We start from the raw sequence: 26,784 nt of genomic DNA on the forward strand, positions 1-26,784 counted from the left end.
TTCTGAGTAACTTGTGGCAATTCTCTCAGATACTGATTTAATGCAAGCAACGATACCCAAATTCAAACTCAAACGTAAAATGAAACTAGCTATAGTCCCAAATGCCTTTACCTTAAACAGCAAGTTTCACTGCTCACAGCTCAGAACCAGACACAGTTCTTTCTATACTCATGGAGTTGCAATAAGCAATGAAGATTAACAGGGCTCACATACATATGGGATTTCATTTACAATCCTTCCTTCTCAAATTTAAAACTTGTCCTGATGTAAAAGTCAATTATTAAAAATCTTTTCTATCTCTTACAACTGTTGAGCAGTCACTATATAAGCTAAACAAATATCTTTCTTGGGACTGATGACCTTGTCCACATGAAAGAGGCCTTGGCAGTTTTACAAAATAAAAGGAATTGGCATGGATCCCATGCTTGCCAAACCCCAAACATATAGGAGGACTGTTCTGAATGGGCAGAACCAGTCTAAATAAAATTTTTACTCCATTCTTTTCTTTCTATACACAGTAATCAATTAACAATTTTAGGTTTAGCATTACAACAGCAACTTCAAAACGTAGGTAACACTCTTACAACTTTCAAAAATGATACACAAATTATTTTAGCTGTAACTTCTGTAACAGTCAAGGGGGAAAATACCTGGTTTCTCTAAAGGGCAATCACAGCACTATAAGACAAGGGTACAGGACAGGTAAAGTTTACAATAACATAACTTGAAAATTCAGAGTTAAATTGCCTTTTGTAACACAATTTCTGGAATACCATGATCACTAACTGTACAATACAAGACGGTGTTATTACAATTGAGAAACACAATAGTAACCCAAACAGTGAACTGTAGGTACCGTTATTTACATTTCCAATATACACTCATAAGTGACTAGCAAGCACTGCCTTCTCCTCAGGCTTGATCAGTGGGACACTATACCCCTGACCCATGGTTCCCGTTTAACTGCGAGGCGCTGCTACCCAGCGACTTCTTCCCGCATCCTGCGAGGCTCTCTCTGCGCTGTGAATCAGCGACTTCTTCCCACTACGCGCGTGGGGATCTCTGCGCCGGCTGACGGCGACTTCTTCCCGCTGCGCGCGCGGGGCTCACTGCGCTGTCTAACAGCGTCTTCTTCCCGCTCCCAGCGGGGCTCCCCCGTCTCCCCACTGCCCGCAGTGAGGGACTCGCGCTGGCTGTCCAGCGACTTCTTCCCGCGGTTAGCGGGGATCTCTGCGCTGCCTGGCAGCGACTTCTTCCCGCGGTCAGCGGGGATCTCTGCGCTGATGAACAGCGACTTCTTCCCGCTCCCAGCGGGGCTCACCTTACTCGCTTACGGGCGTTTGGTCCTTCCCCCCAACTATGGGGGGCCTGTGGTCCCTGTGCTTACCCCAGTCCCCAAAACTTTGTGAATCTGCCCTGTCTGAATTATCCAATGAGAAGCGACATCATACACTTAAAACAATTACAGCAAAGAAACTTTTTCTCTTTTTGGTGAGACATGAGATGAGTAAAACACTAGTTAGGTTGCCTCCATAGGATGAGGGGAAAAAGTTCCCCAATTTCTGGTCTGTCTCCCCACCTTCACAACCTGGCCAGGGTTAAAAGGTAGAAAGAGAGAGAGAATTTTACCAACAACTTTTCAAGGTACTACCCAAGTTATTCTAGTGGGCTTAGATAGCAGCCCCTACTAAAACTGTACATACATTGTTTCTTGGTACATGTTTCTGACCTGACCTGAACTGACTTTAGCAGTCACAGAAACTAAACAAGAGGAGTTCCTCTCTTTCTCTCTCCCATTCTCTTCCCTGATGCTGCAGCCATCAGAGAGAGAGAAACAGAGGGGGAGGAAAAGAGATAACTGCATTCCAACCAGCACAAGGGCATCGGCGGTATTAACACACAAACACATGCACACAAATTACAGAAAGACAGAACACAGACACAGACACTATGTACAACCTAGGTATGTGGCTTTCTTTCTTTCACTGTGGCCACTCGGTACCACTGTCTGAGGCGTTGAGTCTCCTTGTTGGGCTTGGCTCTCCATGCTGTCAGGTTTGTCCCTCCTTCAGGTCCTGGGCCAGAGTATTGTTGTGGCAGGGCTCCTCGGCATTCTGAGGGCCAATGACCCTTTCTTCTACGCTTTGGGCATGGTGTTTTAGGCCTCACTCCTGGCCTGCTCCTACAGTCTTGTTTAACATGACCTGTTTTTCCACAGCTATAACATTTCTGTCCTTGTCTCATGCTGGCAGCTTCAGTTCTATACTGTCTCTTTACCTGTTCCTTCACATGAGCTGCGAATGTTACCGAACCTACATCTTCACACCTTTGCATCATCTCTTCCACTCCTGCAGTTCTGGGCAATCCTGTCATAGCCATTCTGCCATCTGTATAAGTTCCTGTTCGTTTTTTCTGTAGCTTTGGATATAATCTCTCTGGACTAAGCTCTCTACCTGTTTTATCTATAAGCAGGGTTACTCACAGTCTGTAACTTTCTTCTTCTTGTCCCAGTCAGCCGAGTGCACGTCTCTCCCAAGCTCCACAGAACCACCGGGGCACTGACTGGAGCATGCAGGTGGCATCACTCTCGTGCGATTCCGAGCCCACGCCTTGCAGGGGGACCTCGGTTTCCCTTCCAGTCCCTGTTCGGGCGCCAATTGTTCGGGGTCAGAGCCCGAACCCCTGGATCCCCCTGACCCACAGGCTTCTACTCTGTGGGCCCTGAAGGAAGGAGACTGGAGACAAGATGATCCAGGCAACAACAACCCCTTATTCAGCTGAGGGTTAGGGTTTATAAAGGCTGATCCACCAATCACATACATGCTGAGCTCATCCCATTACTTCACCATCTCGTGACTGTTCCACATCCTTACACCCGCAGTAAGGAAGAAAGCTTATCTTGTTCCTGCAGCTAGTTCCTGGGTTCCCAGGCTCACTTGTAACTTTACTGTACAGGACATTGGTATCTGCAGGAACATCAGGTTCCAGGGTCACACAGAGCTTCTGCCAGGGTGCGCATCAGCACCGTTCCCACGGGAACAGGCTTTGCCTCTGACTTGCACCCCCTGGGACCCTCTGGGCCCCTTACACACAAGCTTTTTGACTAGATTAATTTTGATTAAGAAACCCATGCGAGTTTCACAGTGCTCCCCATCACTGTGGCCACTCCATAAAATTGTGTATCCTGCTCTGACTTCAGTAAGTTTCCTTGCCAGCCTTGTTTCCCTCAGGCCTGCTATTTGAATACCCTATCTGCTGAGTTCTCTTGCAGCAAGAACTGTTCATCTTTCAGGTCTACTGGACTTCATGTTGTCCATAACTGTGCAGACATTCCATGCACTGATGATGGGTGAAATCATCTTTGCAAAAGTGTGTGCGTGCTCGTGCGTGCTGGATAACCTCCCTGTCTTGCAGCAGTAAGCAGGCCACAGTTAGGTTAGGTGAAACATAATTTTTAAGATACCTTTTCTACTCCCCCTCTTGGCACCAGGAGGTGAGCAATATTGTCCTTCAGAAAGGCTGCTCAGATACCAACGGGGTTGCTGAATCCCACCGTTGATTCATTCCAATGAGAAGATGACCCTATGTCACCTGTGTGCAGGGTTTTATCTACAGTTCTCAAACAATCTGCACCTCATATTTCATCACTTACCCACTGTCACAGGCCTTTGAGGCAGGGAAAATGGTAAAATGGTCTGGATGATGTCTTTTGGGTCACATTTGAAAGGATTTAAATAAGATAGAGTTGCTTAAAGTCATCAGCCTCATTCCCTCTTCCAGAGTCATCGAAGTCCCATGGCAAGATGAAAGTCAAGATGACTAGGATGCCTTATGATACAGTGGGCGACCTTGGAATCTTTGATGTCTAATCAGCCTCTAAGTGCTCCACAGTGCCTGTTTCTCCTGCCTTCATGGCCCATTGGAACAAATTATTCATACCTTCTCAGAGAAGTCTTCACTTGCTTGAATTAGACACCTCCCTAACTCACTGATGGGTTTGAAGTCTGTCAGTTAACCTTGACCTGGTTTAGCCCATCTATCAAAACATTTTACTGGACTATGACCACTGCACATGTTGCAGCTTCTTGGAGCCACAAGTGAGAATTTGGTAGCAGATAGATACCAAAGGTAGAAAACAGTCCTGAAAAGGGCTCAGCAAGCCCTCACGCCAAAGGTACTATTCTTCTCTGAGCATCCATAAACTACAATCTCATATAAAAAGAGGCACAAAATGAAGTTTTTACAATGTAGGGGAAAATGCTTGGGGCGGGGGATGTACAATGCTTGAACTTCACATCAAAATCACTTGCCAACAAGAAGGCAAATTTATCTACATACTCAATTGAGAATAGAAATCTGTGTTACCGAAAAGAGAAGTAGGAGGGGAAGGGGATAAGGAAAAAAAGGCAATAGTAAAATGTAGAGCAAACAAAAGAAGGCAGTGGTCAGAGGCAAAACAGATTGTAGAGGAAGAGCAAATTAAAAAGAAAGAAAAGAATAAACATAGAAAATAGGATGAAGGGAAATACAAAGTTAGTAATGCTTTTGAATGGGATGAACTAACTCAGAAAATGGAAACAAATAGAAGAATTAGAAACCAGAATCCAACTATGTTTTATCTATCTATCATCTGTCTGTCTGTCTGTCTGTCTGTCTGTCTGTCTGTCTATCTATCTATCTATCTATCTATCTATCTATCTATCTATCTATCTCTGTAACTACATTGCTTAAAATAATGCTTTGAATATATTAGTTGCTTTAAAATGTTTCTTAAATAATAATAAATGTTAAATTAAAAAAAAAACCCAACAAAATCAAAACCTGTCCATCCCCTCAAAACTCAAATCATTTTTCAGTCACCTGTATTCAAGAAAATGCACTTTGGAGGGTTAGGATTTGAAGGCAGATCTTACTGACACCATAAAATATGCTTCTCCTTCCTTTGTATCATGCTGCTTCTCGGAACACCTAGGTCGCTTCTCTTTGGTGTTACTTCAGTTTCTCATCTGTTAATCAAGGGGAGTGGAGTAAATGATCCAAAGTACATTCTATTTCTGAATCTTTTTTTCTACCTCTCCCTGATAGGAAAAAAAATATATATATATATATGCATATATTTTTTTCTTCTAAAATTAATGCATTTTTTTAGTGTGGAAATGCCAACCCACTTCCCAGTTTTCTACCCTGTTAGCATCTTCTCAGTTCTTGGTTTCAGGTTCTTTCAATTTTGGAAAATATGACAGCCATATTTCCTCAAGCCTTGTGAATTCTGGTACTTAGAAAATTAGGTATAAACTTAGTTAAAGTAAGGGTAACTGCGTTGTTCCCTCCACCCCCCAAATTGTTTTTGAAACCAGGAGGTTACTGTGTCTAATTAAGCTCTTCAGTTCTCAACCTTCATTTAACCATATTCTGTTCTTTCAACAACAACATTTTATTGATGCCTTTTGTTTTCATGGTACAGCCATTATCCATTTCTCCATCAAATCCTCCCTTATGGGAAAGAAAAATAATTAAGCAAAAATACCTAACACAGAAATCTTGTTTGGCAGTGTATATAGTATGCATTGTATACAACACTGTAGTGTACAATATGTACTGTGATAGTTCCAGAATTTTTCAGATCTGGAAGGGATCCCAGCACCCATCTAATCCAACCTATTCATGAAGAGCATCCCTATTATGACATATCTGAGAAGTAGTGGAACACCCTCTCTTTTAAGATCTCTTTGAGGATGGAGAGGAAACCCATAAACACCTTTTTCAACTTCCCCATTCCACTCCTGTACAACCCTAAATGTTAGGGAGTTTTTCTTGACTTTAGGCCTGAATTGGCATCTTTGGTTCTTGGTTCTGCCCTTTGGGGCTCAGTAAAACAAATCCAATCCTTTTTCCATGTGACAGCTCTTTAAATACTTGATGTTCATTTTTTATGTCTTCCCTGAGTCTTATTTTCTTTTTTGTATTTATATAGTATTTAATTTTTCCCCAGTTACATGTAAGAACAATTTCTAGCATTTGTTTTTAGAACTCTGAGGTCCAAATTCTCTCCCTTCTTCCCTCTCCATCCCTCCAGATTGAGAAGGCAAGCAATTCCATCTGAGTTATATATGCGTACTCATGTAAAACATATGCATAATAGTCTTGTTGTGAAAGAAAACATAGACAAAAAGAAAACCAAGAAAAATAAAGAAAATGAAAAAACCAAAAAGTTGCTTCAGTCTGTATTCAGACACCATCAGTTCGTTTCTAGGGATAGATAGCATTTTTCATCCTAAGTCCTTCAGAGTTGACATGGTTCATTGTACTGCTGAAAATAGCTGAGTCATTCACAGCTGATCATCCTACAATACCGTTCTTTCTTTGTACCCAATACGTTTCACTTTGCATCGACCCATGTAAGTCTTTCTAGGCTTTTCTGAGAGCATATTGTACTCATCATTTCTTATAGAACAATAGTATCCCATCACAATTACATACCACAACTCATTCAGCCATTCCCTAATTGGTGGACATCCAATTTCCAATTCTTTAACCCTGGAAAAGAGCTGCTATATTTTTTCCTTTTTTTATTTAATTAATTTATTTTCAGTTTCTAACAATCACTTTTGTAAGTTTTAGTTTTTTCTTCCCTTCTTTCCCTCCTCCCTTCCCGAGATGGCATGCAGTCTTATATGGTTTCTACACATATATTCTTATTAAACACATTTTAACATTAGTCATGTTGCATAGAAGAAATAAAACAAATGGGAGAAACCATGAGAAAACAAAACATAGCACAAGAGAAAATAGTCTGCTTCATTCTGCATTTCAATTCCACAGTTCTTTCTCTGGATGTGGATGGCATTTTGCATCAAGAGTCCTTTGGGAATGTTTTAGGTCGTTGCATTGCTGTGAAGGGCTAAGTCTATCAAAAAACAGTCCTTGCACCCTGTGGCTGTTATTATGTAAAATGTTCTCTTTATTTCACTCAGCTTCAGTTCATATAAGTCTTTCCAGGTTTTCCTGAAATCCACCTGTTCATCATTTCTTATAGCACATTAGTATTCTATTACATTCATATACCACAACTTATTCAGCCATTCCCCAATTGATGGGCATCCCTTCAATTTCCAATTCTTTAACCCCCGAAAAGAGCTGCTATAAATATTACATGTAGGGCCTTTTCCTTTTTTTTTTTCTTATTTCTCTTGGGATACAGATATAGTAGTGGTATTGTTATCTCAAAGGATAGCAAGATTTTACAGCCCTTTGGGCATAGTTCCAAATAGCTCTATAGAATAGTTTAATCAATTCACAACCCTGACAACAATACATTAACGTCTCATTTTTCCCACACCTCCTCCAACATTTGTCATTTACCTTTTCTGTCCTATTATCTAATCTAATAAGTATGAGGTAGTGCCTCAGAATTGTTTTAACTTGCATTTCTCCAATCGATAGTGACTTAGAATATTTTTTCATATGGCTGTAGATAGCTTTAATTATTTCATCTGAAACTGATTATATCTTTTGATCATTTATTGATGGCTCTTATTTTTATTAATTTGACACCGTTTTCTATATGTTAGAGAAATAAGATATTTATCACAGAAACTTGCTAACTGTATTTCCCTCTATCCTATTCCCCTATGTTCTCTCTCTCCTTTTACCCTGTCACTCTTCAAAAGTATTTTGCTTCTGGTCTTCCCTCCTGTCTTATCACCTTCCCCACCATCCCCTTTCCCTTCTCTTTTCCTGTAAGGTGAGAGAGATTTCTATACCCCATTGCCTATGTATCTTATTTTCCTGTTGCATGTAAAAACAGTTTTTAACATTTGTTTTTTAAAACTTTGAGTTCCAAATTCACGTTTCCTCCTTCCCCACACACCCTCATTGAGAAGGTAAGCAGTTTGATATACATGTGTTGTCATGTAAAACACTTCCATAATAGTCATGTTGTGAAAGACTAACTGTATTTCTCTCCATCCTGTGCTGCTTCCCCATTTATTCTATTTTTTCCTTTCACCCTGTCCTTCCTCAAAAGTTGCTTCTGATTACCTTCTCCCCTAATCTGCCCTCCCTTCCATCATCCCCCTGTTTTATTCACTTCCCCCTACTTTCCTGTAGGGTAAGATAGATTTCCGTATCCAATGTATTGTGTATGTTATTCACTCCTTAAGCTAATTATGATGAGAATAAGGTTCACTCATTTTCTTTCACTTCCCCCCTCTTCCCCTCCTATAAAAGTATTTTCTTGCCTTTTATGTGAGATAATTTTACCCCCTTCCACTTCTCCCTTTCTCCTTCTCCCAGTACATTCCTCTCACCCCTTAATTTTAATTTGTAGCTATCATCTCTTCTTATTTCAACTTACTCTGTGCCCTTTGTCAATATATATTCCCTCCAACCACCCTAATAATGAGAAAGATTTCACGTATTACAAATATCATCTTTCCATGTAGGAATTTAAACAGTTCAACTTTAATAGTCCTGTATGATTTCTCTTTCCTACTTTCCTTTTTGTGCTCCTCTTGAGTCTTGTATTTGAAAATCATTTTTTCTATCTAGCTTTCATTTTTTCTCAAGAATGCATTAAATTCCTCTATATCATTAAATGTCAGATTTTCCCCCTCATGGATTATATTCAGTTTTTCTGGGTAGATGATTCTTGGTTGTTATCCTAGCTTCTTTGACCTCTGGCATATCATTTTCCAAGCCCTCCAATCCCGTAATGTAGAAGCTGCTAGATCTTGTGTTATCCTGATTTTGTTTCCATAATACTTGAATTGTTTCTTTCTGGCTGCTTGCAATATTTTCTCCTTGACCTGGGAACTCTGGAATTTGACTATAATATTCCTGGGAGTTTTCATTTTGGGATCTCTTTTAGGAGGTGATCGGTGGATTTTTTTCAATTTCTATTTTATCTTCTGGTTCTAGAATATCAGGGCAGTTTTCCTTGATAATTTGTTGAAAGATGATCTCTAGGCTCATTTTTTGATCATGGCCTTCAGGTAATCCAGTAACTTTTAAGTTATCTCTCTTGAATCTGTTTTCCAGGTCAGTTGTTTTTCCAGTGAGATATTTGACATTGTCTTCTATTTTTTCATTCTTTTGGTTTTGTTTGATGATTTCTTGATTTCTCATATAGTCCTTAGCTTCCATTAGCTCCATTCTGATTTTTAAGGAACTATTTTCTTAAGTGAGCTTTTGAACCTCCCTTTCCATTCGGCCAGTTCAGCTTTTTAAGGCGTTCTTCTCCTCATTGGCTTTTTGGACCTCTTTTGCCATTTATGTTAGTCTATTTTTTAAGGTGTTATTTTCTTTAGTATTTTTTTGAGTCGTCTTTAGCAAAGCTGTTAACTCATTTTTTCATGATTTTCTCGCATCATTCTCATTTATCTTCCCCATTTTTCCTCTACTTCTCTTTCTTGATTTTCAAATCTTACATGGCCTGAGACCAATTCATCTTTTTCTTGAAGGCTTTGGATATAGGAGCTTTGACTTTGTCTTCTTCTGCGTGTATGTTTTGATCTTCCTTGTCACCAAAGTAAGATTCTGTGATCTCAGTTTTTTCCATTGTTTGCTCACTTTCCTAACCTATTATTTGACTTTTGTTAGTGTTTTGTTACCTATTGCTTAACTCTTCCAGTAGGGGGTGGTATATTGTCCCAAGCTTTGGGGGTTTTGTTAGCTGTTTTCAGAGATATGTCTAGATACCTGTAAGTTTTCAGTTCTTCCACGGTGAGATGATTTTAAGGATAGGTGTTTACTCCTCTCCTGTCCTGTTCTCTCATCATTGAGTGACCACAAGCACTCTTTTCTGCCCTGGAACTGTGAGGAGGGTGCCCTCTCTATTGTTGCCACAAGCTCTGCTGTGCCAATGCTCCTCCTTGCCCCAGGACTGCTACCCAGGAGTGCATTGCAGATCCAAGTATGGGGAAAGCCACAGAATCCTGCCTTAGTGCTAGCAGAGAGATCCCTATAACATCCTTCTAACCATTTGTTCCATTGCCTTACTGTCTGCAGGCCAAAAGCTCTAGAAGCAGCTGCTCTCTGTGCTGCTGTGGCTGGGTTGCCACCACCTCTGCTTCAGTCACTTTGAAGGCCTGCTTCCAGTTTGCTAGGGCTGGGACTAGACTGTGCTCCTCTCGCCCAGGTCTCACAGCCTTTTCCTACCAACCTTCTAAGTTGCCTGTGGCATTTGTGGGTTAAGAAGTCTGAAAACTGCCACACCTGCCAGTGATTCAGTCCCCTAAGGCCTGCTCTGGGTTTGCTGGGACCTGGTTTGTGCTGGCATGTTCCGTGCTGGACTGCACTCCACTCTGAGTCTGTGGCAACAGACCTTTCTTTACTGTCAAACTTCCAGGTTGTTTTAGGCTGGAGATTTGTTTCAGTTTGTCTTTTTGTGGGTTCTGTTGCTCTAGAATTTGTTTAGAATCATTTTTAAAGGTATTTGGTGGTGTTTAGGGGAGGGCTGTGGCGAGTCCCTGCCTTCACTCTGCCTTCTTGGCTCCTACTCCTAGTTCAAATATCCAAATGTTGATATGTAATTTCCTTTTTGTCTAATTCATATTTCTCCATAAACATAGTTAAGAGATAACTTTATTATAAGGTTTGCTAAAATCTAGGTAACCTATATTCATAGTATTTCTCTCATTTATTAGTTTAAAAATCTTGTCAAAAATGGAAATAATCTGATATGGCCTGATCTTGATGAAGCTCTGCTGGCTCTCTGTCATCACTGCTTCCATAGGTGTTCACCAAACATTTTTTTAATGACCAGTTTTAGAGTTTTCTGGAGACTCAGAATCAAGCTCACTCATCTTTGGTTTGGTTATTGCCTTTTTTAAAAGTCAAAACAGTATTTGCCCTTGTACAGTCTCCTAGTATTTCTTCTGCTTGCTGTGTTCTTTCAGATATCACTGATGTTGACTCATTAATCTATCTATGAATTCCATCAGTACCCGAGAGTGTAAGTCATGTGGGTTAGGTGATTTAAATCCTTCAGGAGCAACTAAGTGCTTTCTTACTCTCTTATTTACCCTTATCTTGCGTATCAGCTGTACATTAGTCATTTTATTTTGTTATCTCCAGCACAAGGGTTACCCTTCCCACCTCAGCTCCTGACCTGGGACAAGTATGGCTAAGGATGTGGTGACTTCTGGGGCTTGAATCAAGCACTGCTTCCCTGTGATTGAAAAACATTAAAAATATTTGCAGTGTTCCACACTCATGAAACTACCCCCATTTCTTTTTTTTTTTTAAATAAAAAGATAATTTATTTAAGTACTTTGTTCAGGAAGCTGCAGAATGACTACTTAATGCTTCTTGATAAACCTGTAAAGTCAACTCTATATATCTTCCCTGTTGTGCTTCTGTTTTTGCAGAGACCTTAATTAATAAGTCTTAGCCCTCAGCTCCTTGTTCTTTAGCCTGCTTAGCTGAGTGTCCATGTGGATCTAGCATGTGATACAGAACTACCAAACTTGTGGCATCATCATCATCAATCTTTTTCTTATTTACCAGATACCACACCATTCCACCAAAGTGTCATGTAGAATGGGAAAGGTCATGTTTACCATGATTTTCTATATCTTCATATGTCTGGTAGTGAATTTTAATATAATCAGCTGAATCTGGCTCAAACTGCACAACACAGAGATTGAGGATATGTTTGTGCTGCCTGAACAAAGTTGGAAGATTTTCTTCCTACAACATTACTGGTGGAAAAATCTTAAGACCTTCTTTTGGGAAAAAGACCTATATCATTCTGTCTTGTTCTTCCCAGGAAGCTTTGCATAGAATACCATTTGGTTCCCTGACAACAATGAAACACTCACAATGCAGAATACTTAATGTTAAATCAGTACTTGCCACGTACTTGGAAGTATCTGTTTCTTCAAGGATTTTATTGTCTGCCAATATACCTCATTTGTTGGCTCTCATGCTTTCAGCACAGGAGGCGTTTTTAACCCTTCTTTAGCTGCCTCAGTAGCCTCTCGTGGAGTCTTCCAGTTGTGCTTCTGTCATTCACTTATGTGGTAGTGGCTTAAGGTGTTGCTTAATGCATTTAAAAACCTTGTGTAAATCCAAACCAGTCATTTTGGGGAGTGTACTTTAAACTTCTTCATCTGTGAATTCTGGTTTCTTTGTCTCCAGGCAACATGAGTTAGCCTCAGAGCCCACCTGACAATAAGACATCCTTTTCCTGCAGGCCTCCAGTGAGAGCGGGAGCCGAGGTTGGGTGGGTGGGGTCTGATCCCCAGAAGCCCTGTGCACCAGGATGCCACTTGGCATAGCCAAAGGGAAGCTGGCACCCTGAAGGCCACCATCATTCTTCTAGCCACCTGCCCCTGCAGCGAATGCCCACCATTTCTTTAAAGAGTTGGATGGGATAGGGGAGAGGGTTGGCTTTTTATGTCTCTTCTTTAGAACCGTCCTTGTTCTTTACAATTTTGCAGCATTTACTTTTGATTGTTTTATGGTTTTTTGCAATTACATTATTGTGGTCATTGTGTAGATTCTTTTCTAGGTTCTACTTACCTGTGTCAGTTCATGTAAGCCTTTCCATGCTTTTTCTTTATTATAATGGAAAAGATGCAAATAATCATCAGTAATTAATGTTGGCAAGATTGTGGGAAGATAGGCACACTAGTGCATTTTTGTTAGAATTGTGAATTAGTATCACTGTTTTGGAAAGCAGTTAGGATTTGTTGAACAGTGGATTATTGAGTTCTGCTATTTCTTATTCTTCCTTATCTAATCTGTTCCATTGATTCACTTGTTTATTTATTTTTTTTATTAACTTTCAACATTTATTTTCACACAATTTTGGGTTACAAATTTTCTCCCCTTTTTTCCCCCTTCCCCCCCAGACCCAAGTTTTCTAATTGCCCCTGTGACCTATCTGCTCTCTCCTCTATCCTCCCTCCCTGCCCTTGTCTCCTTCTTCTCTTTTGTCCTGTAGGGCCGGATAGCTTTCTTGACCCCTTAACCTGTATTTCTTGTTACCCAGTGGTAAGAACATTACATTTGGTCCTAACACTTTGAGTTCCAACTTCTTTAGCTCCCTCCCTCTCCACCCCTTCCCCTTGGAAGACAGGCAGTTCAATATAGGCCATATCTGTTTAGTTTTGCAAATGATTTCCATACTAGTTGTGTTGTATAGGACTAACTATATTTCCCTCCATCCTGTCCTGTCCCCCGTTACTTCTATTTTCTTATGGTCCTTTCCCTCCCCATGAGTGTCGACCTCGGATTGCATTCTCCTCCCCATGCCCTCCCCTCTATCCTCCCTCCCATCCTGCTTGTGCCCCTGTCCCCCACTCTCCTGTATTATGAGATAGGTTTTCCTATCAGAATGAGTGTGCATTATATTCTTCCTTTAGTGGAATGTGATGAGAGTAGATCTCATGTTTTTCTCTTGCCTCCCCTCTTTATCCCTGCACTAATAAGTCTTTTGCTTGCCTCTTTTATGAGAGATAATTTGCCCCATATAACTTCTCCCTTTCTCCTCCCAATATTTCTCTCTCACTGCTTGATTTCATTTTTTTTTTTTAGTATATGATCCCATCCTCTTCAATTCATTCTGTGCACTCTGTCTCTATGTATGTGTGCGTGTGTGCATGTGTGTGTGTGTAATCCCACCCAGTGCTCAGATACTGAAATGTTTCAAGAGTTATAAATATTGTCTTTCCATGTAGGAATGTAAACAGTTCAACTTTAGTAAGTCCCTTATGATTTCTCTTTGCTGTTCACCTTTTCATGGTTCTCTTCATTCTTGTGTTAGAAAGTCAAATTTTCTTTCCAGCTCTGGTCTTTTCATCAGGAAAATTTGAATGTCTTCTATTTCATTGAAAGACCATTTTTTCTCCTGAAGTATTATACTCAGTTTTGCTGGGTAGGTGATTCTTGGCTTCAGTCCTAGTTCCTTTGACTTCTGGAATATCCTATTCCATTCCCTTCTATCCCTCAATGTAGAAGGTGCCAGATCTTGTACTATCCTGATTGTATTTCCACAATACTTGAATTGTTTCTTTCTAGCTGCTTGCAATATTTTCTCTTTCACCTGGGAATTCTGGAATTTGGCCACAATGCTCCTAGGAGTTTCTCTTTTTGGATCTCTTTCATGCGGTGTTCTGTGGATTCCTTGAATATTTATTTTGCCTTCTGGTTCTAGAATCTCAGGGCAGTTTTCCTTGATAATTTCGTGGAGGATGATGTCTAGGCTCTTCTTTTGATCATGGTTTTCAGGTAGTCCCAGAATTTTTACATTGTCTCTCCTGATTCTATTTTCCAGGTCAGTTGTTTTTCCAATAAGATATTTCACATTATCTTCCATTTTTCGAATCTGCGCGGTATGTTCTGAGATATCTGTCTTTCTCGAAAAGTCCAAAGCTTCCATCTGTACCATTCCAGATTTGTGAGATCTATTTTCTTCAGTAAGCTTTTGAATCTCCTTTTCCATTTGGTTAATTCTGCTTTTGAAAGCATTCTTCTCCTCATTGGCCCCTTGCACCTCCCTTGCCAGTTGAGTTAGGCTAGTTCTCAAGGTGCCAATTTCTTCAAGATTTTTTTGGTTCTCCTTTAGCAGGGAGCTGATCTGCTTTTCATGCTTCTCCCTTATCCCTCTCATTTCCCTTCCCAGTCTTTCCTCCATCTCTCTAACTTGATTTTCAAAATTCCTCTTGAGCTCTTCCATGGCCCAAGCCCATTGGGTGGGCTGGGACACAGAATCCTCGATTTCTGTGTCTTTGCCTGATGGCAAGCATTGTTCCTCCCCATCAGAAAGGAAGGGAGGAAGTGTCTTTTCTCCGAAAAAGTACCCTTCAATAGTTTTATTTCTTTTCCCTTTTCTTGGCATTTTCTCCAACCGGTGGCCTGACCTCTGAATGTTCTCCTCACACCCACCTCGCCTCCTGGTCCTCCCAGCCAGCGTTTGGGGACTGAGATTCAAATGCTGCTTCCCGCCTTAGGATTTTTGGCGGGGGCAGGGCTGCTATTCAGTGTGAGAATTAAGTTCAGGTGCTGAGGTCAGGGGCAGGGCCGCCTCTCTGGCTCAATTCCCTCAGGAGGTTTATGCACAGACCTTCCACAATGGATCCAGGCTCCCGCCTGTTTGGGGAGCCCCCGTCCGTAGCCGCCTCTCAGCCCCCACTTCCCGGGGGGGGGCCCGAGCCATGGGGGCACCTCACTCCCCTCTCAACCCGCCAAAGAGACTCTCTCACCTACCCCCGTCAGTCACCTGTTGGTGGGGGGCCCGTGCAGCTGCTGAAGATCCTGCCTCCGGATCCCTCTCAGAACTGTGTCTCTTGGAGCCGCGGCCGCCGTCGCCGCTGCAGGTCCGGGCTGGGCACTGTGTCTGCAGCGCGACAGACCTTTTGCGAGAGGTTTGCAGGTCCCTCTGTGGGTGGGGGGACCCGCGTGGCCGCTGGAGATTCCGTCCCGTAGCCCTCTTGGATCTTTTTCTCACGGTGTCGCTGCCGCGGTAGGGCTGCTCTCTTCTTCCCGCCCCGGCGCCCAGTCCCCTGCGCGAAGGACCCCCCGCGAGAGGTTTGCAGGTCTCTCCGGAACAGAAATCTCCCTCGCTCCAATATTCCGTGGTCTCTGGGTGCAGAATTCGCCCTGGGTTAGTCCCCTCTGCCGTTCTGTGGTTTGTGGGTTCGGAGCTATGTGTATGTGTGTCTTTCTACTTCGCCATCTTGGCTCCGCCCCTCCACTTGTTTATTTTTTAACCAAATGGTTCTGCTTTGTAATGCAGTTAAAGGTCTAGAAATTCTATTCCCCATTCATTCCTACTTTTTTTCATTGTTTCCTTTGATATACAGATTTATTTTTATTTTTTGGTAGAGGATTTAAAATGTAAATTAGCTTCGGTATGTTGTCATTTTTATGGCATACTATAGCAATAAGTACTGTAGATTCCTCTAGGCACTTGAGTTCTTTATTCTTTCAGGAGCTCTTTATAATGGAATCTGTACAAATGTTTTGTGTGCTTCGATATGTTGATGATTTTGATACCTATTGATCCTACATGCTGCATCACTATAGGCAGTATGACTGAACTGTAAGAGGGGAGTAATATGTAAAAAGTCTAGAAAGATAGGATGAAATCTAGTTGAGAAGAGCTTGAAATGCTACAGAGGAGGTTGTTACATTTGGTTCTAGAGGTAATGGGGAGTCCCTGGAGTCCACTGAATGGAGAATGTGAGAAGTATGATCTGCTCATGGTCAGACATATACCTTAGAGACAAGAAACTATTAAAGTAGTCAGGGCAAGGGCCTGTCCTGGGTAGAGGCTCAGAGGGTGGAGCGAAGGGAATGATTCAAGAGATGTTGTAGAGATAGAAAGGATAGGACTTGGCAACTGATTAGATAAGTGAGATGGGTGACAGTGAGCAATTGAGGATGATATTGTATACCTGGCTAACTAGTATGGTGATTCCTTTGTCAATAACAGGGAAGTTCAAAAGAAATGTGAATTTTGGAGGTAAGATAATGAATTCTGCTTCAGATATGGTGCATTTGAGATACTTAGGAGATATTCAGTCAAGAATATTGAGTAAGCCATTGGTATTATGGAATTGACCAGCTCAGGAGTTAGTGTAGACCTAATACGTAAACCTGAGATGTTGAATAAACTTGTAGGAAATAATGACTAAGTGAGAGAGATTAGAAAAAAAAGAGACAGGGACCTAGGGTAGAAACTTGGGCATGCTTGTAGGCACCAGGGAACAAACTAGTACAGAGGGAGAGATTGAACATTAGGGAGTAGAGGGAAATGATAGAAGGGAGGATGGTTTTCTGGAAAAGAGGGAAGGGAACAGGAGTAAGTATATATGGAGTGGGAATGACAGGGGAGAAGTACCACCTTTTCCTCAGATGCTAGGGTACACTAAAGAAGGAGGTACTGAATTATGATGTTGAAGGTTTGAGAGAGGAGGGATGAAAAGCCTTGATTTTCTTGTCAAGACCCACCACTGAGAGCATTGGGAGAGGGACTGGTGTGAAAGGTTTGAGGAGAGGAAGAGATAGCTGCTGCGGGCAGTGGAAAGTAAGGAAGGAGGAAGGGAATTGATTGTTTTGTTGCAGCGATGGCTCACTTGAGATGAAATAGCATAAATTTGTAGTGAACCAGACAGCACAGGGTATGAGATTTCTCCCGGTTCTGTTCAGGAGCAGAAATAGTCACTTTATGCAGGAATAGGAACAGAGGAAGTAGTGAGAGTGATCCCTGGGTTAGGGTTTATCAAAGCATGAATGGTAGTAGGACAAGGGAGTACGGGATAGTGCAGACTTAAAGTGGTTCACCCAGGAGGTCAAGATTAGAAAGAGTAGAACGTGTATCAGAGCAGAGGGGATGGCCTGGGAAAAAGCTGGGTGGTAGAGGGTATTGAGGTCACAATAAAAACAAGAGTAGGCTTGAACGTTTAGGATTTGCGAAGTGCTATATATACATTATTTCCGTCTGCTCCTTTTGCCGGTTCCCATGAGGAAGATACTGTGGGAATTTTCTCCATTTTATGGATGAGAACTGTGAGGTTCAGTGATTTGTACTTGCTTATTTAGTTAGTAAGTGTAGGTGGTAGGATTTGAACCTAAATTTTTCTGACTCCAAGTCTAACACCCAGTCCATTACACTATGAATCTGTGGTAGTGAATGAGATTGCCCAGAGGAGAGAGTGGAGAAAGAAAAGGGCCAGTGAATGGGCTATGTGAGCTAGCCACTCTTGGTTTGTAGGAGTAGGAAGATCAACTACTGAAGGAGAATAAGGAATGAGAAAATATGGTAGTTTGTTCATGTGTATTTACAGATACAGTCTATTTCTAACTCATTTTATAAATTATTTATCTGTCTCTCTCTACCTTCTATCTTATCCCCCTGCCAGTGGGATTTTTCTCCCACCATTGTTGTTTTGCTTTGATTCAGTATTGTCTTCTCTTTGTTTCAAGAGCCTCACAATCTTTTTTTATTTATTTATTTTTAACACAGTTTATAACAGATAAAGCAATTCAAACTTTTGGTCAGGTGATACTTCTTTTTTAAAGCATTTACATTATGGACCACAAAAGAATTTTTTTTTTTAAACGTTAACCAACTGAGACACAAATAATATTTATGTTGCTAACTTCACAAGCTCTTGACCTAATTGTCTCCACAGTATTACTAAGAATTAAAGGACCCTAACTTATTGTTGTTGGTCTAAAGTCCTATGCCTAATGGTTTAATTTTAGACAACCTTGGATGTTCCCCTATCAATAATCTATAATTGAATAGATTTGGTATTAAGCTTTCAAAGCTTTTGACTATAGAAAATTGCCACCAAGAGTAGGGACATTGCAGGGATACAATATCTCCCCAACTTCATGTCAATTCCAGGCAGGATTAGATTATCCACTTGCATTCAATTAGGCTTAAAGTCTGCCAGGTGTAGGGAAATTGAGTCAGGAGAATCCCACCTTAGCCCATGCTTTCACCCTTCCCTTGAGATCACCTTATGCAGTTCATACCAGCATCTCATCAGCTTACTGGCATCATGGGTTGGAGGCTCAGATTGCTACCCATACCTGGAGTTAGACTCAGAAGAGCAGTCACTTAATAGTCCCATAACATCTAAAAGTGGCAAGTTCCAATAACCAGGTTTCAAATATGATTATAATTTCACTTTGGCAAAGAAACATCTTTTGAGGCAAGTCTTAAGTGGCTTATATGTCTTTCTATACATGCTCTAGTTCCTGATTAAATGGCAATCATAAGATCAAATTTACCATTAAAACCTTGACTTTTCCATCAGTGCCAAATTTTACCCGAGGTTACCTACCTCTAGGAAATTTAGACTGAAATTCTTTTCTCCAAACTAAAGATATCATTGATTTATTCTCAGTAATTAATTGTCTATTGTTTTAACACTGATTGCTTTTACCTCACTTTGTAACATGTCCAATTTTTCTCCCCATCACTCCCCTCCCCCTGCTTCCTGGTACCTTGCATTCTGATTACTCCTTCTCTCAATGTACCCTCCCCTCCATCACACCCCACCCCTCTCCTATCCCCATCTTTTCTCTTTTCTTGCAGGGCAAGATAAATTTCCATACCCCATTCCCTGTAGTTCTTATTTCCCAATTATGTGCAATAAAAATTCTCAATATTTGTTTCTAACATTTTGAATTCCAACTTCTCTCCCTCCCCAGCCCCATTGAGAAGGGAAGCAATTCAATACAGACTAAATATGTGTTCTTTTGCAAAAGACTTCCATAATAATTATGCTGTGTAATACTAATTATATTGCCCTCTGTCCTACCCTATCCCCCCCTTATTTTCCCCCCTTACAATTGACCTTGTCCCTTCTCGAAAGTGTTTGTTTCTAGTGACTCCCTTCTCCTATTTGCCCTCCCTTCTAACATTCCCCTCGCTCCACCTGTCGCCTCCTCTCCTACTTTCCTGTGGTGCGATATAAATTTTCATATCAAATTTAGTGAGCATGTTATTCCCTCCTTCAGCCACATGTGGGGAGAGTAGCTTTATTTTCCACCCCCTCCCTTTTTCCCTTATCTCCTCCATTGAATAAGACTTTTTTTTCTCTTTTGTGAGTTACAGCCTGCCCCGTTCCATTACTCCCTTTCTCTTCCCAGAATTTTTCTTCTTCACCCCTTAATTTTTATTTTATTTTATTTTGTGTGTGTGTGTGGATATCATCTCTTCTGATATAACACACCCTGTACTCTCTATCTATGTGTATGTGTATGTACAATCAATCTCTCCAACTACCCAAACACTGAGAAAAGATTCAAAAGTTAAAAATATTTTCTTTCCATGTAGTAATGTAAACAGTTCAGCTTTAGAGAATATTTTATGAGTTATCTTTTCTGTTTACCTTTTCATGCTTCTCTTGATTCTTGTCTTGGGAAGTCAAATTTTTAAATACAGATCTGGTCTTTTCCTCAACATGAATTCTTGAAAGTCATCTATATCACTGAATGACCATTTTTTCTCTTGAAGTATTATATTCAGATTTGCTGGGTAGGTGATTCTTGGTTTCAATCCCAGTTCCTTTGACTTCTGAAATATCCCACTCCAAACCCTTCGATCCCTTAATGTTGAAGCTGCCAGATCCTGTGTTATCCTGATTGTATTTCCATAGAATTCAAATTGTTTCTTTCTAGCTGCTTGCAGTATTTTCTCCTTGATCTGGGAACTCTGAAATTTGGCCACAATATTCCTAGGAGTTTCTTTGTTCGGGTTTCTTTCAGGAGGTGATTGGTGAATTCTTTCAATATCCATTTTGCCCTCTGATTATATAACATCAGGGCAATTTTCCTTGATAATTTCATGGAAGATAATGTCTAGGCTCTTTTTTTGATCATGGCTTTCAGGTAGTCCAATAATTTTTAAATTATTTCTCCTGGATCTATTTTCCAGGTCAGTTATTTTTCCAGTGAGGTGTTTCACATTATCTTCTATTTTTTCAAATTTTTGGTTTTGTTTTCTAACTGCTTGGTTTATCTCATAGTCATTCGTTTCTCTGAACTCAGTTCTCTCTTTCAGCGAATTATTTTGTTCAATGAGCTTTTGAACCTTCTCCTCCATTTGGGTAATTCTGCTTTTTAAAACCTCCTTTTCCTCATTGGCTTTTTGGACCTCTTTTTTCAATTGAGTTAGCCTCTTTTTAAAGCTGTTATTTTCCTCAGCATTTTTTTGGTTCTCCTTTAGTAAGCTGCTAACTTGTTTTCTAAGGTCTTCTATTGCCTGAGCCTAGTTTAAGTTCTCTTTGGAGGCAGAGGCCTTGACTTCCTCTGACAGTATGCCTTGTTCTTCCTCATCTGAAAGGATGGGGGGAGACACCTTTTCCCTAAGAAAGTAACCTTCTATGGTCTTATTTTTTTTCCCTTTTTGGGAATTTTCTCAACCAGTTACTTGACTTCTGAGTTTCCTCTCCACAACATCCTGGCTGCCAGCTCTGCCAAGCCAGCACTGGGGGCTGAGATTCAAATGGGCTGCTCCCAAGCCTCAGGGCTTTAGGCAGGGGTAGGGCTGCTATTCAGTGTGAGATTAAGATCAGCTGCTCAGGTAGGGGCAGGGCCACCACACGGGGTTCAGTTTCCTCAGGGGCTTTCTGATGAGACCTTCAACAATGGATTCAGGCTACTGCCTGCTTTGGGAGCTCCGTCTTCTGCTGCCTCCTGAGGAGACCTGAATTATGGGGACACCTTGCTCCCCTCTCAGCCAGCTGAAAAGACCCTCTTATTGACCTTTGCCTCCTGTGGGTTGAAGGATCTGTGCTGCCGCTGGAGATTCTGTCCCTGAATCCTGCTCAGATCTGCTCCCTTTAGTGCCTTGTGGGGGCTCTGCTCCGTGTCCAGTGCACAACAGGCCTTTCCTGTCAGTCTTTCAGGTCCCTCTGGGATAGAAATCTCCTCCACTCCATTGTTCTGTGACTTCTGCTGCTCCAGAATTTCTTGAGAGTTCTTCTTTACAGGTATTTTATGGCCTGTGGGGTAGGAACTAGCATATGTGTATCTTTCTACTCCACCATCTTGGCTCCTCGAGCCTCATAATCTTGATGCAGACTATTCACTCAGGGTTTGTACAGACTATGTACCTCCATACCACTTTTTTCCCTCCGTATCTGTGCACTGAAAATCATGCTTCAGTGATGCTTTAAGTTTAGATATTAACCCATTATCCACACTTATGTGCCCTTACTAACCACAGAAGCATTACCAACCACATTAAACACAAGCATTTTAAAAGCTGTGTTTTGGGCACCTATGAAAGAATACAGATAGTTCTCAATTTAGGTACAGGTTGTATTCCGGAGTTCATTTGTAAGTTGGCTGTCTAGAACTCAGTATATTTTGCCTTTAAGACAATATGAAAAAAAATGGCTGGGCTCCAAGACAACCAACAAAAAAGCTTAATTATCCTATAACATTAACTGAAATAACAGTAACTCTCAAGTGGTAGGGGGTTCAGTATAAGTTTAAGTAATAGACATAAGTGTGTTTTTTATAATTTTAATATTGTATTTTCTTATTTTTGACCAAATACAAATATATATATATATATATATATATACACACATACACACACACACACACACACACACATACATATAGAAGAATGAAACTGTGAATCTTCATTTTATACTGCTTTTTAAAAAATGTATATATAAAATTCCATATATTACTTTCAGAACTGTGCTCTTGTCTGACCTTTCTTAATTTGCTTCACTTTTCTGTGCGTTAAAGTTTTTTAGTAGCTCTCCATTTTAAAGCATCAGTGTGCCTAACTTCACTGCCAATTAAAAAACTGAAGGAAAAAAACAAGCTTGTAACAAATAAACAGTCAAGTAAGATGAATTCACACAATGACCATGTCCAAAAATAATATATGACTCCTTCTGCGCGTTGAGGCCGTCACGTCTTAGGAGGGCGTAACATGTCTCATCACAGTCTTCTGCATTAGTCACTGCTATTAAATCTCCAGTTATTTTTCTTTGTAGTTTTATTGTACTTATTAGAAACTGTTCTGGTTGTCTTCATTTCATACTACATCAGTTCGTACAAGATTCTTTGAACATCTCTTGTCGTTTTTTATATTATAACATACCAAAATTTATTCAGCCAATCTCCAATTGATAGATACTCCATACTCCCTTAGATTTTTTGTTTCTTTTTTTCCAGTATTTCCTTTAGAATCAAGAGGTTTATTTTGCATACAACTATTCCCTCCCTGGTTTTGTCCTCCCTCTTAGTTTACTTTGTTGAGTTGGACACATTTCTGGTGGGGTGGGGAGGGGGTTCCAGTGCTCCTTTGTCTAGGTGGGATAAGAGTGAAGCCTGTCTGATTCCTGTTAACTTCTTTCCCTTCCTCCATATTTTTATACTATTCTTCTAACTCCTTGGGATACTAATATCTTTCTTTTATCCTCCCTTTGCTTTCCTCAGAAGAGAAGCAATCTAACCCCGAGACCTCAGTTTTTCATAATAAACTCCCTCAATTCTTTGAAGACATTAAATATATGAAGGGACACCTCTTGGCCATTACAACATCATTCAAGGCCTTCCAGTCACTCACATCAGTTTGCCTTTCTAAATTTTCTTGACTTGTGTTTGAATTTCAAAGTTCATACTGAGCTCTGGTTTTCTTATCAGAAAAGTCTGAAAGTCTTCCATTAAAGGTCCATTTTGTTTTCTTGTCAGTTTCTATTCAGCTTTGCAGGATAAATTATCCTTGGTTATTTGTTTTTTCTTTTTGAAATATGTTTTTCCAAGATTTTTTCTTCTTTTTAGTAGAAGTTTCCAGGTTTTGTCTGAGCTGTATTCTTTGGTACTTGAACACTTCTTTCTAGATGCCTACAGCGTTTTTTATTTCACACGGGAGTTCTGGATTTTGACTATGATATTTCTGGGGCTTTTCCTTCTGGTTTGTCCTTCAGAAAGTTCTTTCAGTCCTCACTGGGCAGTTTTATTTTGTGATTGTTTAAATACTGGTCTGGCTTTTTTTTTTAATGATGATTTTCAGGGAGTCCAATGATGCTGAACTTATCTCTCCTTGACCTGTTTTCTAGGTCAATTATTTTTTATATTAAATATCTGATTGTTTTCTATTTTTCAATCATGTGATTTTGTTCTAATATTTCTTATTGTCTCATGGAGTCATTGATTTCTGTTTGTCCTATTCTAGTTTTTAGGGAGTCAGCTATTAGATAATGTTCACTTCTTTCTCCTTTTTCATTTATTCTCCTTCCATTTCTTTCCTCAAGAGCTTTTATTTCATTTTTTAAATCTCTTGCTTCATTTCTTCTGTGTAGTCCTTGTGGAATATTAATTTATTTTATTAGGAAGTTGCTTTTTCCCTTCTTTTGGGTACTCTTTTAAAATACAGTAATTTTTGACATTAGTCTGCATTTCTTTGGTTTGTTCATCTCTCGAGTTTTAGTTCTTGAATTGGGACATTGTACAAAAGACCAGGCTCTTCACTATAATGTACTTTTGGGGGGAGGTGGTCATTCCTGATTGGTCTTACCCTGGGTCAACTGGTTCTTGCCTTGGTTTCCTCCTGAAGTTAGGCCCTCCTGAATCTGTAAGATTTAGGGATCTTCAAGGGCCCCTTTTGAAGTTCTACAATAGGATGCTACAGCCCTTGGAGCCTGCCTCCATCTTAGCCAGAAATCTAAGCCTTTTTTTGTTAAAAGCTGCTCCATTCATTTTTCAGTTTTTGCATAAATGGAAGGATTTGGCAAGGTGTATATTAGAAACTAAATTCCAATGTTTTATTGCCTTTCATCTGTGTTTTGTTCTTTTTTTTTTTTTTTAAACAGGTGGTCATGCTTGTACTAGCTTGGAAATTAGATGCCCAGAACATGGGTTATTTTACATTACAGGAATGGTTGAAAGGAATGACGTCTCTGCAGTAAGTCTTTATTTAAGGAACAACAATTATGTAAATTGTGTGTATATGCCCACACTTGTGTATGTAAATTTTGTTTCTGCTTTGGGGAGTTTACTTAGTTCCATTTCGAGTAATACACTTTAGAGTCTAACATTCTAAACGTTTACTAGTTAGAGGTGCAATGACAATTAGGAATTTTCACAAAACTGTAAAATTGTAAGGGATCTCGGTGAGCCTGTTAGTACCAACAGTGCCTGAACATGAATCCCTTCTATGACAAGTGACTCCGTGGTACCCATTGGAAAACTCACTGTAATGGGGAGATCCTGTTACCTCTCGAGGCAGCCCATTGTCATTTTGAACCACTTAAGAAGTTTCTCCTTACATGGAGCTGACATCTGGCTCTCCAGCTTCCATGTCTTTCTCCTAGTTTGGTTCACTGTGACCAACATTCCTGGAGACCTAAAAGGACTTAATGTGACTGTTGTACATTCCTTGCTCCCCTCTATCTAGGCACAACATCATTTGATATGCTTCAATTTATCCTTCTTTGGAAGAGTCTTTAGTCTATTCACCAGCCTGGTTGGCTTCCTGAATGTATTCCAGTTTGTTTATATCCTTCCTAAAATATGATGCTGTTAGCTAAACCCAGTTGTCCAGAAGCAGTCTGGCTGACTGTTAACCTTCCCTGTTCTGGAAACTATGACTCTTTTCATTTAGTCTGTTAGTTTTTTTGACTTCTCTGTCACACTTTAGACTCGTGTTGAACTTGAAATGCATTAAAACTTACTTTTGAATATTAGTAGGTCTTGGTGATTCAGTAGTGTACTGATTATTTAAGTCCTGACAACTTAGAATGATTTCTACTTCTCTTCACTTTAAGTATGGATTTTATATGTATACATATATATATGTATATTCTTTCTACTTTTAAAATGAGATTAATAATGCTTTGTTTTTTACTATATTTAGATAATTTTGAAATATGTTAATCATTTAACATCCACATTCTACGTAGGTGGCACTGGGCTAGGCATCGACCATAGGCAGAATTGAAATAGCCCCTGCTCTTAAGAAGAATTCACAACAATTAAAGAGTAAACAAAAGAAATTATCAGAAACATTTTTTGGCCACAAAACTTAATACCTTAGAGGAAATAGATAACTGCTTTAAAAATATCAATAAAAGAAAAATACCTGATTCATTAACCCTTTATCAGAAAAAGAAAATGAACAAACTATAAATGGTCTCCCAAAGGAAAAAAAACTAAACAAACTCCAGGACTACGATGGATTTAGAAACATTTAGAGGTGTTGAAAACATACATAGAACATTTAATTCTGATTGCAGTAATAGGAAAATAAGTAACCCTTCCAATCTCTTTCTGTGATACAAATATGGTCTTATATATAAACCAGGGACAAACAAAAATGAATCTGTAGACCAATACCCTAATGAATGTTTATGCAAGAAATTTAAGTAAAATATTAGCAAGTAGGCTACATCATATTAAAAAAAGATTACCTACATGTCCAGGTTGAGTTTATAGCAGACATGTACAGTTGCTGAGGAAGGTTATAAGTAGAAAATACCATGTTAATCATGTAATAAAAACCACATGATTATATCAGTAGATAATGAAAAAGACTTTTGACAAGGTCCCAAACCTATTCTAAACCCTATAAGTATAAGAATGAATAGACTTTATCTTGTTAACATACTAAGTAATAACTATCTAAAATCAAGGATATTATTTGTAATGGAGAAAAGTTGAATATATTTCTAATTCAACCAAAGGTAAAGCAAGGATGCCTATTATTACCCCTCCTGTTAACATAGTGCTAGAAATTCTCTTGATAGCAATAAGAAGGAAAGAGAATTCATAGACAAAGAAGAAACAAAATTATAACTTTTTGTAAATGATTTGATTTATTATGAAATCTGTAATATCAATTCAAAAATTGAAACAATTCAACAAACTTATAGGGTATAAAATATATTCACATAAAGCCATGAGCATTCATATATCTTATCTGCAAAATTCAACAGGAAGAGCTAGAAAGAGCATTTCCATTCAAAATAGCTACAGAAAGTATAAAATATTTGGGAGAATGTCTACCAAAATATATATGCCCTATGACAGAACCAGTGTTTCCTTCAGCCCCAATTTCTCCTTCCCTCATACGGAGGCTGCTCCAGCTTTCCTGGTATAGCTTTCTTGTGAAAAGGTTTACAAAGTCCCATCAGTTTACAGTCTGGGCCTCTCAGACTTAGTGGGTGTCTGAGACCATAAGAGTTGCCCACTTAGCAGGCAGACTTCAGGAAAATCTGAAAAGACTTACATGAACTGAGGCTGAGTGGACTGAGCAGAACTAGGAGAACATTGTACACAGTAACAGCCACATTA

At 39.9% G+C, this 26,784-nt stretch overlaps 1 protein-coding gene and 1 pseudogene across 7 annotated transcripts in view; one reads left to right on the plus strand and one right to left on the minus strand.

The window, feature by feature from the left end:
* The window catches only part of DCUN1D4 (defective in cullin neddylation 1 domain containing 4), a 116,273-nt gene that overhangs the window by 61,844 nt on the left and 27,645 nt on the right, over positions 1–26,784 (plus strand). For all 7 annotated transcript variants that reach the window (XM_072620733.1, XM_072620734.1, XM_072620735.1 and 4 more), the window contains one exon: positions 24,306–24,397. In XM_072620733.1, the coding sequence (XP_072476834.1) occupies positions 24,306–24,397 (92 nt within the window). The remainder of the gene's footprint in view (positions 1–24,305; positions 24,398–26,784) is intronic.
* Positions 11,242–12,317, minus strand: LOC140511584 (small ribosomal subunit protein mS22 pseudogene; annotated as a pseudogene).

This window comes from Notamacropus eugenii, chromosome 6, assembly GCF_028372415.1.
Source record: "Notamacropus eugenii isolate mMacEug1 chromosome 6, mMacEug1.pri_v2, whole genome shotgun sequence".
NCBI lineage: Eukaryota > Metazoa > Chordata > Mammalia > Diprotodontia > Macropodidae > Notamacropus > Notamacropus eugenii.